This window comes from Phoca vitulina, unplaced genomic scaffold, assembly GCF_004348235.1.
Source record: "Phoca vitulina isolate PV1807 unplaced genomic scaffold, GSC_HSeal_1.0 scaffold6, whole genome shotgun sequence".
Lineage (NCBI taxonomy): Eukaryota > Metazoa > Chordata > Mammalia > Carnivora > Phocidae > Phoca > Phoca vitulina.
In genome coordinates this window covers 20,189,537-20,201,573 of record NW_022589709.1, presented here as the reverse complement: position 1 = coordinate 20,201,573, position 12,037 = coordinate 20,189,537, and the positions used below count along the sequence as shown (strand labels likewise).

Here is a 12,037-nt window from a genome sequence, read left to right as displayed (position 1 = left end):
CTCCCGGAGCCCCTTGGGAGGCGACTTCCTGCCTCAGGCCCCCTGCCCACTTGCCTGCCCGCACAGACTCCCAGTGGGGAACCCTCTGTCCACCTCGCTGAGGGGGCAGCAGACGCCACAGGACCACCACTCAGGCAGCTAGCACTCACTGACCTCACTCTGTGCCTGGCTGTCAGTTGGGCTCAGGATCCAGGCAATTCAGGCAGACGCCTGCTGGGAGGCTCATAGGTAAGTAGGAGAGACAGGAGATGGGAATAACGGGGGTGGCAGATGGCGCAGGATCTCCACGTCTGGCAAGGGATGGGCAGCAAGTCCTCGGGGCCCGGCTCTTCATGTGCAAGACCACATGCTTATCCCAGCAGGACAGCAGTTGCTCAAGTCATGTTTGTCACTTGGTGTTTGGCCTTGGGCAAGTTACTTAATATTTCTGAGCCTCGATTTCCTCATCATTGAAATGGCAATGAGAATGCAAAGAACAGACTGTCCGGCTGCTGGAGCTTGGGGCTGCCCAGGCTGCAAGGGACACAAAGCAGGGTGGAGAGGCCCATGGAAAAGACTTCTGCCCACACCCCATATGCGACCCTAAAGAGTATTGCTCAGCCTGCTTACACATGCCTGCCTAAAGGTGGCATTGAATGAGTGACAGGAGGCTGTCCCCAGAATTCAGACACACACTCAGAGCCCCAGTAGTAGCCTCCAGCAAGGTGAGGCCCAAAAAAAAAAAAAAAAGTGCCTAGCAAGAAGCAAAGTTTAAAAAAAGCATGTGATCTCTCCAGGGACCCAATGGGGGCATGCCACTCATGCTCACATGACTGGGCCATGCTGTGAGGACGGGCTCACTGGTGGGGCCCTTGTGCTCGGCGTGGGGTGGTCAAGGGGGGCCTCCCCAGGGGAAGAGGCAGCCCAGCTATCAAGTGGCACAGTGGTAAGGGGTTCCTGGGAGGCACTGGGCCGAGGGGAGGTGGAGGCCAGGACAGGGCACCTTGAGTGTAGGGCTGAGGAGCCCAGGCTACACCCCCAGGCAGGGGGTAGTCAGAGGGGTTGGTTTGGGGTTGGTGGAAAGGACCACAGTGGGCCCTGTCAGGCAGTGGTTCAAAGGGGAGATAAGAGGCTAGTAATGGACAGGGACTGTGAAGACAGAGGGGAGCAGGTGAATATTAGAAATATTTCCAAGATAAAGGCCAGCAGAGCGGCACTGAGAGGGTACCAACCAGAGCTCAAGAGTGGGGAAAGCAAGGAGCAGGCCAGTCTGGCTAGAGGAGGTCCTGGGGCAGGGACAGGGCCGCGGGAACGTCAAGTGCCCGGGTGTGCGACTGTCCTGCTCAGAGGAGAGGTCGGAGCTTATGACTCACAGCCAGCTGACCCAGGTGCAGGCAGAGGTCAGCCGCCCTCCGGGGGTCTGAGGCCCCCCGCCAGGCACACGTGGGCGCCTTGGGCCAGCTGGACCCCGAGGAAGAAATATGTGATGTCCCCACCCCTATCCTAGCTCCTTTACTGAAGACGGGCGCCCCTCCCCCCAGCCCTGCAGCTGCCTCTCTGGACAGAGGGAGGGGGAAGTGGCCAGAAGGGGAAGTGTGAGGAGTTCCCCTCCGGCCTGTCACCAGTCTCATCAGGCCCTCGGAGTGGCAGTCCCGGGGCCTGGCAGCGGCCATGGAGCCTCGGGAGACTCCCATCAAGGACGGCATCCTCTATCAGCAGCACATCAAGTTCGGCAAGGTGGGGACCCTGGCTGCCAGGCAGCTTGTCCAGGACGGTAGGCGGCGGCCCCAGCCTCAGCCCACCGGGACCTGGGAGAATGGGGAAGGAGTCAGGGTGGGGAACCCAACCAAGGTGTTGGGGAGTAGAGCAGAGCCCCATTCTCAGCTTGAGTGGGCCTTTTGGAGAGCCTGTCCTGTTTGCGGATGGGGAAGCCAAGCACGGGGAGGATCTAAGAATCCAAACCTTGGGGCAGGGCAGAGCTGAGAGGCTGGCTAACCCAACAGCCTTCCGCCCTGTGTAGTAGAGGCACCCAGGCTCCTGTGGACAAGGCCGGGGCTGAGTCGGAGGAGCACCAGCCTGCAGACGAGGGCTCAGCTCCTCCCAGCCCTGTTACAGGACACAGTTGGGGGCTTTGCCTTTCTCCCCAGGCAGCAGGCCCTTCACCCTCACAGCTCAGCTGCAGCTGCTGCCCAGGCAGATAAACAGTCTGTTTCCTTTGCTTTACGCTATTTGCATGTTTCCTTCCTTGCCATCATGAGACCGAGGCCTCCCTCCTGCTCAGCCCTTGTCCCATGGCCCGAGTGACCTTTTCTTTGGGGAGAGGGCGTAGGGGGCACCAATACAATGGTAGCATCAGGTGGTCTGCTTCAACCACGTCAGGGACGTGATCCAGTAGAAGCCCCAACCTTGCGTTCTCAGGGCTTTTGAGATATGAGGACACTAGTGCTCATAGGGGTCACAGTTAGGCAATTGGTGGGATGGACTTGAACCCACAGCTGACCGCCCGCCAGCACAGACTCTTCCCCCCTGCTGGGCTGGCCCTGGCAGGGCCCCCTTCTCTGGGGCCTGTGGATCTGGGGGAAGCAGAGGCCAGCCAGGGTGGCCAGGAGCACTTGCTGAGCAGCGTGTGCTGAGCTGAGCTACAGGGAGAACCACCACCGAAGGGTCTTTTCCCCCATCCTCATCTCCCACAGAAGTCCTGGCGGAAGGTATGGGGTCTGCTGTATGCAGGAAGCCCATCAGGTGTGGCACGGCTGGAGAACTGGGAGGTCCGGGATGGTGGCCTGGGGCCAACATGTGACAGGTCTGCAGGCCCCAGCCGGCGTGGGGAACGGCGGATCATCCGCCTGGCTGACTGCGTGTCTGTGCTGCCCGCTGATGGCGAGAGCTGCCCCAAGGACACTGGTGCCTTCCTGCTCACCACCACAGAGCGAAGCCACCTGCTGGCCGCGCAGCATCGCCAGGAATGGATGGGCCCCATCTGCCAGCTGGCCTTCCAGGTGAGCATCAGGGGCAAGAGGTGGGCCACCTGACCCCTGACCTTGTTCATCTCCATGCTCACTCCCATCCTGTCACTCAGCAAGTACCTGCCAAGCACCTGCGAGCCTTCGGGGGAATAGCCCCGAAGTCCACAGAACGAATCTCAGATGGCCATTCATGCTGTGGGGAAAATGAAAGGCTGGTGGGACCAGGCATGAATGGCGGGATGTTAGATGGGAAGGCCTCTCAGGAAGGGACAGTGAGCCAAGTCCTCAAGGACAAATAAGAGCCCACCAGGCAAAGATCTGAGGCAAGAGTGACCCAGACACTGAGGTCTGAGGAGTGTCCTGAACAGAGGGGGCAGCATGGGCAAAGGCCCTGTGGCAGGGGAAAGTTTGGCGTGTTAAAGGGGCAGAAAGGCCACTATGGCTGGAGAGTAAGGAGTGGGAGGGAGCCCAGGAGGAGGCAAAGGTGGAGAGTTTGGTGGGAGCCAGCTGAAACTACTCTGGGCCACATGCAGAGTTCAGGGCTTTATTCTGAGTGAGAGGAGATGCCTTTGAGAGGGAGGTTCTTTGGGGAGCCAGGGACTGAGAGCTTTAAAGCTTCACAGGGTCTATGATGGACCAAAAGGAAATGAGCCTAGCAGTTCCTCAAAAACTTAAACATAGAGTTGCCATATGACCCAGCAATTGCACTAGTAGGTGTATACCCAAGAGAATTGAAACAGGTGTTCAAACAGAACTTGTATGAGAATGCTCAGGGCAGCAATATTCACAATAGCTCAAAGGTGCAGACAACCCCAATGTCTGTTAACTGATGGTTACACCCAATGTAGTCTATGCATACAACAGAGTATTACCTGACTATTAAAAAAAAAAAAAAAAATGAGGTAGTGATACATGCTAACACAATAAATGAACCTGGAGAACATCATGCTAAGTAAAAGGAGCCAGACACAAAAGACGACATATTAGTATCAGTCTATTTATGTGAAACACCCAGAATAGGCAAATCTATAGGGACAGAAAGCAGCTTAGCGGTTGCCAGGGGCTGGGGAAGGGGGAGTGGGTAAGGACTGCTAATGGGTTTCCATGTGGAATGATGAAAAATTCTGGAACTAGATAAAGGTGACCATTACACAACCTTATGACTATACTAAAACCACTGAATTATACACTTTAAAATGGTGAAATGGTAAATTTTATGTTGTGTATTCTACCACAATATTTTATTTTTTAAAAGATTTTATTTATTTGACAGAGAGAGAGAGGGAGAGAGTATGAGCAGAGAGGGGCAGAGGGAAAGGGAGAAGCAGGCTCCCTGTTGAGCAGGGAGCCCAATGTGGGACTCTATCCCAGGACCCTGGGATCATGACCTGAGCCGATGGCAGACGCTTAACTGACTGAGCCACGCAGGCGTCCCCACCACAATATTTTAAGTTTAAAAAAAAAAAAAAGGAAATGAACAGGAACAAGGAGACCAGTGAGGAAGCTGTCGCATGTGACCCTGGCCATGCCACCGTGGGCCAAGGTGGTTGTGCTGGAGGTGCTGACAGAGCTCAGAGGATGTGAGGGGAGATGGTGAAAGAGGCCTGGAGAAGAGAAGCCAATTCACTTGCGTGTCCCACCCCTAAAGCTCCAAGCTGTTAGGGACACACACAGGCAGGCCCAGTCCCTGGCCAAGTGCAAGTGCAACGGGACCTCCTCTTGTGTGCCGCTACTTTACAACTCTCGGCACCCTCAAGGGGGCACATGGGGGCTGCAGGTGGGGAAACAGAGGGGTCCCCAGGGTCGTGCAGTGTGTCGGGGGCAGAACTGGAAGTGGCACCCCAGTCCCTGGATGTTCCTGCTTGGCCTGGAGTCCTGGGTTACTGGCCCCAGGGAGAGGATGTAGAAAGAGGAGTGGGGGGAAGGCTCTAACTTCTGACTGTTTTTCATTCTCCAGGGCATAGGGGAGTATTCCTCAGGACCAGGGGAGGTGGAAGCTTCCAAGAGGGGCCTGGTCCCCATGGAGGAGAATTCCATCTACTCCTCCTGGCAAGAAGGTGAGTCAGGGAGGGGCAGGGGCAGCCTCAGCCGTCCTCCACCCAGGGCTGGGACCTTTGGGGGACCCAGGCGGGCTATCCCTGATGCCCTCGCCACCCTCCTGCCTGCAGTGGGCGAGTTTCCAGTGGTGGTGCAGAGGACCGAGGCTGCCACCCGCTGCCGGCTGAAGGGGCCCTACCTCCTAGTGCTAAGCCAAGACACCATCCAGCTGCGGGAACCCTCCAGCCCCCAGGCCCTCTACACCTGGCCCTACCGCTTCCTGCGCAAGTTCGGCTCTGACAAGGTGAGGTGCAAGGAGTGCCCTGCTGGGAAGGGTGGCAGGTGGACAGGAGCCCAGGTCCCTCTGCCGCGAACCCACCCATACCACCCCCTAACCCCGTGTCCAGGACGTGTTCTCCTTTGAAGCTGGACGCCGCTGTGACTCGGGCGAGGGTCTCTTCGCCTTCAGCAGCCCCCGAGCCCTCGACCTGTGCAGGGCCGTGGCCGCTGCCATTGCCCGCCAGCAGGAACGGCTGCCAGAGGAGGCTGGGCCCCGGCCCTGTCCCCTGCCTCGGGCCACCTCCCTGCCCTCACTGGACCCGCCAGGAGAGCTGCGGGAGGTGCCCCCAGGGCTGGAGCCGCCCAGCTCCCGGAGGGCACGCCTGGCTGAGCCCGGCCCCCAGAGCCTGCCCCCACTGCTGAGCCTGGTGCCCCACGATGAGCCGGTGTCTGGGCTCTACGCATCTGTGTGCAAGCGGGCCAGTGGGCCCCCAGGCAATGCCGAGCACCTCTATGAGAACCTATGCCTGCTGGAGGCAGGCCCCGTGCTGCCCAGGGATAGGGACCCTGAGCAGGAGAGTCCCAGCCGCCGCAGCCCCCTGGCCAGCCCCATCTACCACAACAGCGAGGACCTGGGCTGGCCGGGCCCTGCCCACGACAGCAGCCTCGAGGCCCAGTACCGGCGGCTGCTGGAACTAGAGCTGGGCGACAGTGATGAAGCTGGGAGCTCTGGCCGCCCCAGTGCTCACACGGGCTTCAAGGCCAAGCTGGTGACTCTGCTGAGCCGTGAGCGGAAGAAGGGCCCAGTCCCCTGTGACCGGCCCTGAAAGCCCTGCCTGGCTCTGTGGCAGGAGGAAAGACAGGTGTTCTGCTGTTCCTGGGCCAGGGCCAACAATGGACATCTGGGACACAGCCCTGCATCCACTCTGGCCTGCAGGGGTAAGGCAGGCAGGCTGGGGAGGACCCCTCCTGTGCCCCACCGGTCCCCCCTCCCCCGCCGTGTACAGTATACAGGTTTGCTGGTAATAAAACCTCCCAGCTCTGCTCCTGCTCCCACCTTGTAGTGCGTAGTGTACAGTTCCTCCCTTCAGCTCTTGGCAGTGGTGCTCACCAAGCCACACAGACACACAGACCCTCACTCACGTGCCCTGAAGCAAACACCAGCGCCCTGTGCTGGGTGCCGGGGACACACCTAGCCTGCACTTGACCTCTGCGACCCGTGGGCTCCAGTCCACTTGACCAGATGGGTGGGATGCAGATAATTAGGGCCCATGTAGTCAGTCCTGTGCAACAAAAATGACAGGGACAGTAAGGCAGGAGGAGAAATTGGGCTTGCCCATGCGTGAGGTGCCTTCTGAGTTAAGCATGAAGGACAGGCGGAGCCTTACCAGGTGGACAGCAAGCCCCCGGTCTTTCCAGGCTGAGGGTGCATCTGCACTGGCCCAGAGATAAAGGGAAAAGCATGGGGCTGACAGGGAGTTGGTGGCCAAGCATGAGAGGCCTGACCATCCTGCAGTGAGCTTGGTCTCATCCTCAGCAGAGAGACATAGATTATAGAAGGAGCAGTGTGGAAAACAAATTTGAGGGAGCCCAACTGGAGACCAAGTAGCCTGAGCTGGGGAGGAGGTAATAGGTGGGGGGTGGGGGAAGGGCAGGTGGAAGGGACTTCAAAGATTTGCACAACCAAAACACCGGCTCCCCAGTAAGACTCCAAAATGTGCAGACACTTCTGGGAACCTTGGGCCTCAGTCTCCTCAACTGTCAAGGACAAAGGTCAAATTACCTACCAGGCATGCATTCATGCCTTAGAGTTTTACTGCCTGCCTACTCTGTGCCAGGCACTGGGGACACTGCCATGTTCAAGACAGTGAGGTCCTTTTGTTTTTGTTTTCCTTTTTTTTTTTTTTTTGGAGAGAGTGTGGGGCGGGCGGGTGAGGGAGAGAGAGAATCCTAAGCAGGCTCCATGCTCAGCACGGAGCCCCAACATGGGGCTTGATCTCACAACCCTGAGATCATGACCTGAGCCGTAATCAAGAGTCAGAGGCTTAACCGACTGAGCCACCCAGGCACCCCATAATTCAGTGAGGTTCCGTTCTCAAGGATCTCATGTTCCAGAGGGAGATAAACAAGTGTCTTGAAGACTTTGGTGCCCTCATGCTACTCCTGTCACCATGCCTGAGGCCTCCCTGCACAAAAGCATCATGCCCCCAAGAATCTTGCCCCCAGCCCCTTGACCTCAACTCTGCCTCCACCACCCATGCCATTGGCACATCCTGCGCCTCTTCATGACAGTGATGCTCCCTCTTCACAATCTTATTTCCAAGCATCCACCTCTGGCCACCTCCTTTTCTCCTTCCAGCCCACTTCCTCTGGCATGGCCCATAAAGCTCCTCTCCAACCACACTGGCCTACAGGACCCTTTCCTCACCATCTGTGCAGTCGCTCTCCACAACGCCATCCTTGTCCAACTTCGATTCTTTGCTCCGCCAATGGAGCAACCCCCTTGTGCTCCTCTCTTCTTCCATCTTATTTGTCTGGCAAAATGCCCAGCCTCAGGTGAACCCAACTCCCCTCCATGCCTGTCCCCCGGCAGCTGCCCGTGGCCAGAGAAATTCACGCAACCAGGCTGACCACATTCTCTCACGATGTGATCTCAAAGCTCAGACAGACAGGCTCTCCGGAGAGCTCCTCCATCCCAAGACCTTCTCACCTTCTCCTCTCCATCCCCACTCCTTCTCATCTCAAAGATATCCTGGACAGATGGCAGCTGACAGCAGCGAAGCCCCTCAACCTCCCAGCACTTCACTGGCAAGCGCACCAGCAGCCACACCATTTCCGTCCTGCCCTACGATGACAGAAGTGTCTGCTCCCCAACCCGCGTGCTCTGACCCCAGCCCCCGTCCCCTCCCAGCTTGGCAAACTGAGCCATCCTCTCTCCTCACCCATGAATTCCACCATCGCCATCATCCTTTCCAGCCACATGCAAACACGCTCCATAATTTCACATCTTTAAAGGAAACCTTTGACCTCACATTCGGCTTCAGCCACCTCCCCGTTCCCTTTTCCCCTTCACGGTGAAACTCCTCAAAAGTGTTGTTGATTACTTTCATTTCCACTTTCTCCTATTCTCCCTTTAGCCAACTCAAGTCTCCCCGTGGGCCCCACTGATCCATTACATCACTCTTATTAGGGTCACCAACCTCTTCTTCCCCAAAACAAAAGCAACCTGGTCTCCCCAGCTTCTCAGCAGGATCTGACATCTCTCCTTAAAACACCATTTTCACTTGGTTCTCCTCCCTCGTCACAGATCTCTCCTTCCCAGCCTCGGCCGGCACCTCGTCTGCCAGAGTTCTGCCTGGGGCTCCGGCCTCAGACACAGTGTAGCTCAACCCTGGCTGCACACGGAATCACCTGGAGCCTCCTTAAAAATGCCTACGCCTTGTCCTGCACCCAGGGGCTGAGATTTCATCAGTCTAGGTGCGGCGTGGGCACCAGTGTCCAGTTTTTCAATTTCCCGGATGATTTCTGTGGGAGTCCAAGGTGGAGAACCATTGCCATAAGTGAGCCAATTCTATCTCCAGATCTCATAGACCATCTAAATGCTCAGGACTCCCAAACGTACATCTCAGCACAGACCTGTCCCCCTGAACTCCAGATTTAAGAATCCAACTGCACACCAGACTCCTGGATGTCTGAAAGACATCTCCAGATGCAATGTGTGAAAGGAGGTTGTGGGCAGGGGGGTTCTGTGCAGTGCTGGCCACAGAGAGAAAAGCCTGGAAGGATGTTAGAGGCAAGGGGAGGTAGGTTTCGGCCCCGCTTATGGGAGGGGGTGATGTCCTCCCTATGACAGGGAAAGTCTTCCCATGATCGATCAGGCTGCCGGCCATAAAGCAAGCTGAGGCCAAGAGGCTCCCCAGTCCGATTGGCTGCAGCAAGGACCCCTCCACCCCACAGTGGCAAACCAGCCCTTGATAGCTCAGCAAATCCCAGGACACTGAAGGTTACCTAGAGAATTAGGGTCATGGCCAGAACTGGAACCTAGAACTCTGGGTCTCTGTTCTGGCATGCTTTTTTATTACAAATCTAAGCCTCTTTGCTTTATGTCAGTTTTTGTGAGATTACAACCAGTCTATAAAAGAGAAAGTCTTTGCAAATCTCCAGGATTCTCGGGCCTCGCCCTGGAGCTGCACGTGTCCTGGACACTAGGGGGCACTGTGTCCTAGCCTGGGGCCTGTCCCCTTGGGCTGCCTTTGCAGGGAACATTGGTGGCTTCATCCAGGCCTGAACCTTGCACAAGCCAAGGAATAGGACCCTGGTGTCCTCTGCTGGAGGACTGCCAGGACCCCCAGGCCGCCACTTGTTCTCTTACTCATTTGCTGTTTCACCTTCTCAATCCTTCATCTCTTCATTCACATCCCCTGTGTACAGACACTGGGGAAATGGTGCATGAGACAGACAAATCCCTGCTCTAATGGGATTGACATTCTAATGAGGACAAAGAGCAATGAAGAAACAAGCACCTAATATAATGTCAGATGGTGGTAAGTGCTATGGGGAAAAATAAAGCAGGGTAAGGGACTAAGTGCCCAATGAAAGTGACATGTCAAGGAGCTATTGTTTTAGATACGGTGATCAGGGAAGGCCCCTTGGAGGAGGCAACAGCAGAGCAGAGATCTGAACAAAGTGAGAGAGCCTGTTGTTTAGGTAGCAGGGGAAATTGTTCCAAGCAGAAGGAGCTACAAGTGCAAAGTCCCTGAGGCAGGAATATGCTTGATGCGTTGCAGGAACAGTGAGGAGGCTGGAGTGGCTGGGGTAGAGTGAGCAAGGAAGGGAGCAGTGGGAGGTAGACTTAGCTTATTAATGTCATGTACATCTTAAGGACCTTAGTTTTATTTCAAGCGTAACATGAGCCCACTGGAATGCCAAAAGCTGAGGGTGATGTGGTGTGATTTCTGCTTAAAAAATATCACAGCTGCTGCATGGAGACTCTAGATTAGGTAAGGGTGGAAGCAGGAAGATCTGTTAGGAGACTGTTAAGGTGTCCAGACACAAGACGAATGGCTGGCTGGTGACCAGATATGGAACATATTCTGAAGGTGGAATTTGCAGAATTTAAGGTATAACAGAGAAAGGAAGGATAACGTCATAGTTTTTACTGAGTCAGGTGGATGAATGGTGATGCCTTTTACTAAGGTGAGGAAGAAGTTAGAGAGGTGGAAAATCACAACTTTAAATTGGGATGTGATGAGCTGAGATATCTAGTAGACCTCCAAACAGAGCCTGGGTAGGATGTTGGATATTAGAGTCTGGAATTTGGGGCGGGGGGAAGGTCAGGACTGGACATATAACCTGGGAGTCCTTGGCATATAGGTGTTATTGATAGTCACAGGACAAGATGGGGTCCCGGCAAATGAATGTAGTCGGGAACATTTCATGGCCATGTTGGGAGGCAGATGAGGAGCTGCCAAAGGAGGTAGAGAAGGAATAGCCAATGGCAGGAGGAGGTAGGAAGCCAGGGGCAAGGGAGAAGGCACCTGGACCAGTGCTACTCCCAGGCAGGGCAAAAGGAAAGCTGACAAATCACCATTGACTTGATAACTTGGAGGTCATTGGAGACCCTGAGAAGAGGGAAATAATTCAGAGGACTGGTGGAAACAACGGCCTGACTAGATGAGTTCAAGAAAGAGCAGGAGGAAAGCAAGTGCAGACAGGACTACAGACAACTCATTTGAGAAATTTTACTCTCAAAAGGAGTAGAATAGGGGATGCCTGGGTGGCTCAGTCGGTTGAGCATCTGCCTTTGGCTCGGGTCATGATCCCGGGGTCCTGGGATCAAGTCCTGCATCCGGGGAGTCTGCTCAGCAGGGAGTCTGCTTCTTCCTCTCCCCCTTCCCCCTGCTCATGCTCTCTCTCTCTATCAAATAAATAAGCAAAATCTATTTTAAAAAGAGTAGAAGAGCAATAGTTGAAGGGGAGGTGGGGTCAAGAGAGGATTTCTTTAAAGGTAACTCTTACAGCAGTCTGTGTAGTCAGGGAAATAATGCACAACAAGAGGGAAATGTGATGAGGGCAGGGGGTGGGGGTGGAGAACAGCCTCAGCCATGCCCTAGAAGGAGCTGAGGGGTAGATGCCCATTCCCTCAGCCGAACACTGCTGCTTCTGCTCAATTTCCCCTGCCATCTGTGCTAGCTGCCCGGGATGACCACTAGGGACAAAGTGGGGATTCTGACACCCCTGCTAGAGTCACCCTGTTACATCCCCACTGCCTGCGCTGCCTTCTCTGGAGTGGGGTACCAGGCAACAGGCCATTTCAACAGTGTGGAGTCGTTACAGGGCAGAGGGCTGTTGACCGCCTGGGGTCAGGCTCAGAGCCAGGCCAGGTCCGCCCCTGCCATTATTTTCTGCCTTTTGTAGAGGGTTCTACAAACCTAGCTTCAAGATCCCCTGTCCCTACCTCAACTGACCCCACCTTGAGGTGTTCCACACCCGCAAGTCCCTCCGATTTAGAAAGTCTGGAGACGCCGATGGCTTGCACCTTACGCCAAACAATGCCTATCCTTACGATGGACCTGCAAGGCGAGTATTATTGTTCCATTTTTCCGAGGAAGAAACTGAGATTCAGGATGTCCAGGTCAGTTTGGTTTCGAAGGCAGCTTTCTTTCGGCTGGGCCAGAGGGAGGCGCAAGGGGCTGGGCGAGCTGCTAGCTGGCTCCTAGACCAGGCGACGGGCAGCCCAGACCCTGCCCAGACCCCGCCCAGGCTCCGCCCCACCA

At 55.7% G+C, this 12,037-nt stretch overlaps 1 protein-coding gene across 1 annotated transcript; it reads left to right on the top strand.

Moving 5' to 3' along the window:
- Nucleotides 1–10: 10 nt before the first annotated feature.
- Nucleotides 11–6,301, top strand: DOK3 (docking protein 3). Its single transcript, XM_032403486.1, has 6 exons — nt 11–228; nt 1,487–1,716; nt 2,673–2,978; nt 4,903–5,002; nt 5,114–5,286; nt 5,390–6,301. The coding sequence occupies exons 2-6, from the start codon at nt 1,651–1,653 to the stop codon at nt 6,086–6,088; spliced, it is 1,344 nt and encodes a 447-aa protein (XP_032259377.1). The 5' UTR covers nt 11–228; nt 1,487–1,650; the 3' UTR covers nt 6,089–6,301.
- Nucleotides 6,302–12,037: the final 5,736 nt, after the last annotated feature.

Coding starts and splice junctions, on each gene's coding strand:
- DOK3 (XM_032403486.1), top strand. CDS start 1,651: ATGGAGCCTCGGGAGACTCCCATCAAGGACGGCATCCTCTATCAGCAG. Junction 1,717..2,672: donor AGCACATCAAGTTCGGCAAG/GTGGGGACCCTG, acceptor CATCTCCCACAG/AAGTCCTGGCGGAAGGTATG. Junction 5,287..5,389: donor GCAAGTTCGGCTCTGACAAG/GTGAGGTGCAAG, acceptor CCCCGTGTCCAG/GACGTGTTCTCCTTTGAAGC.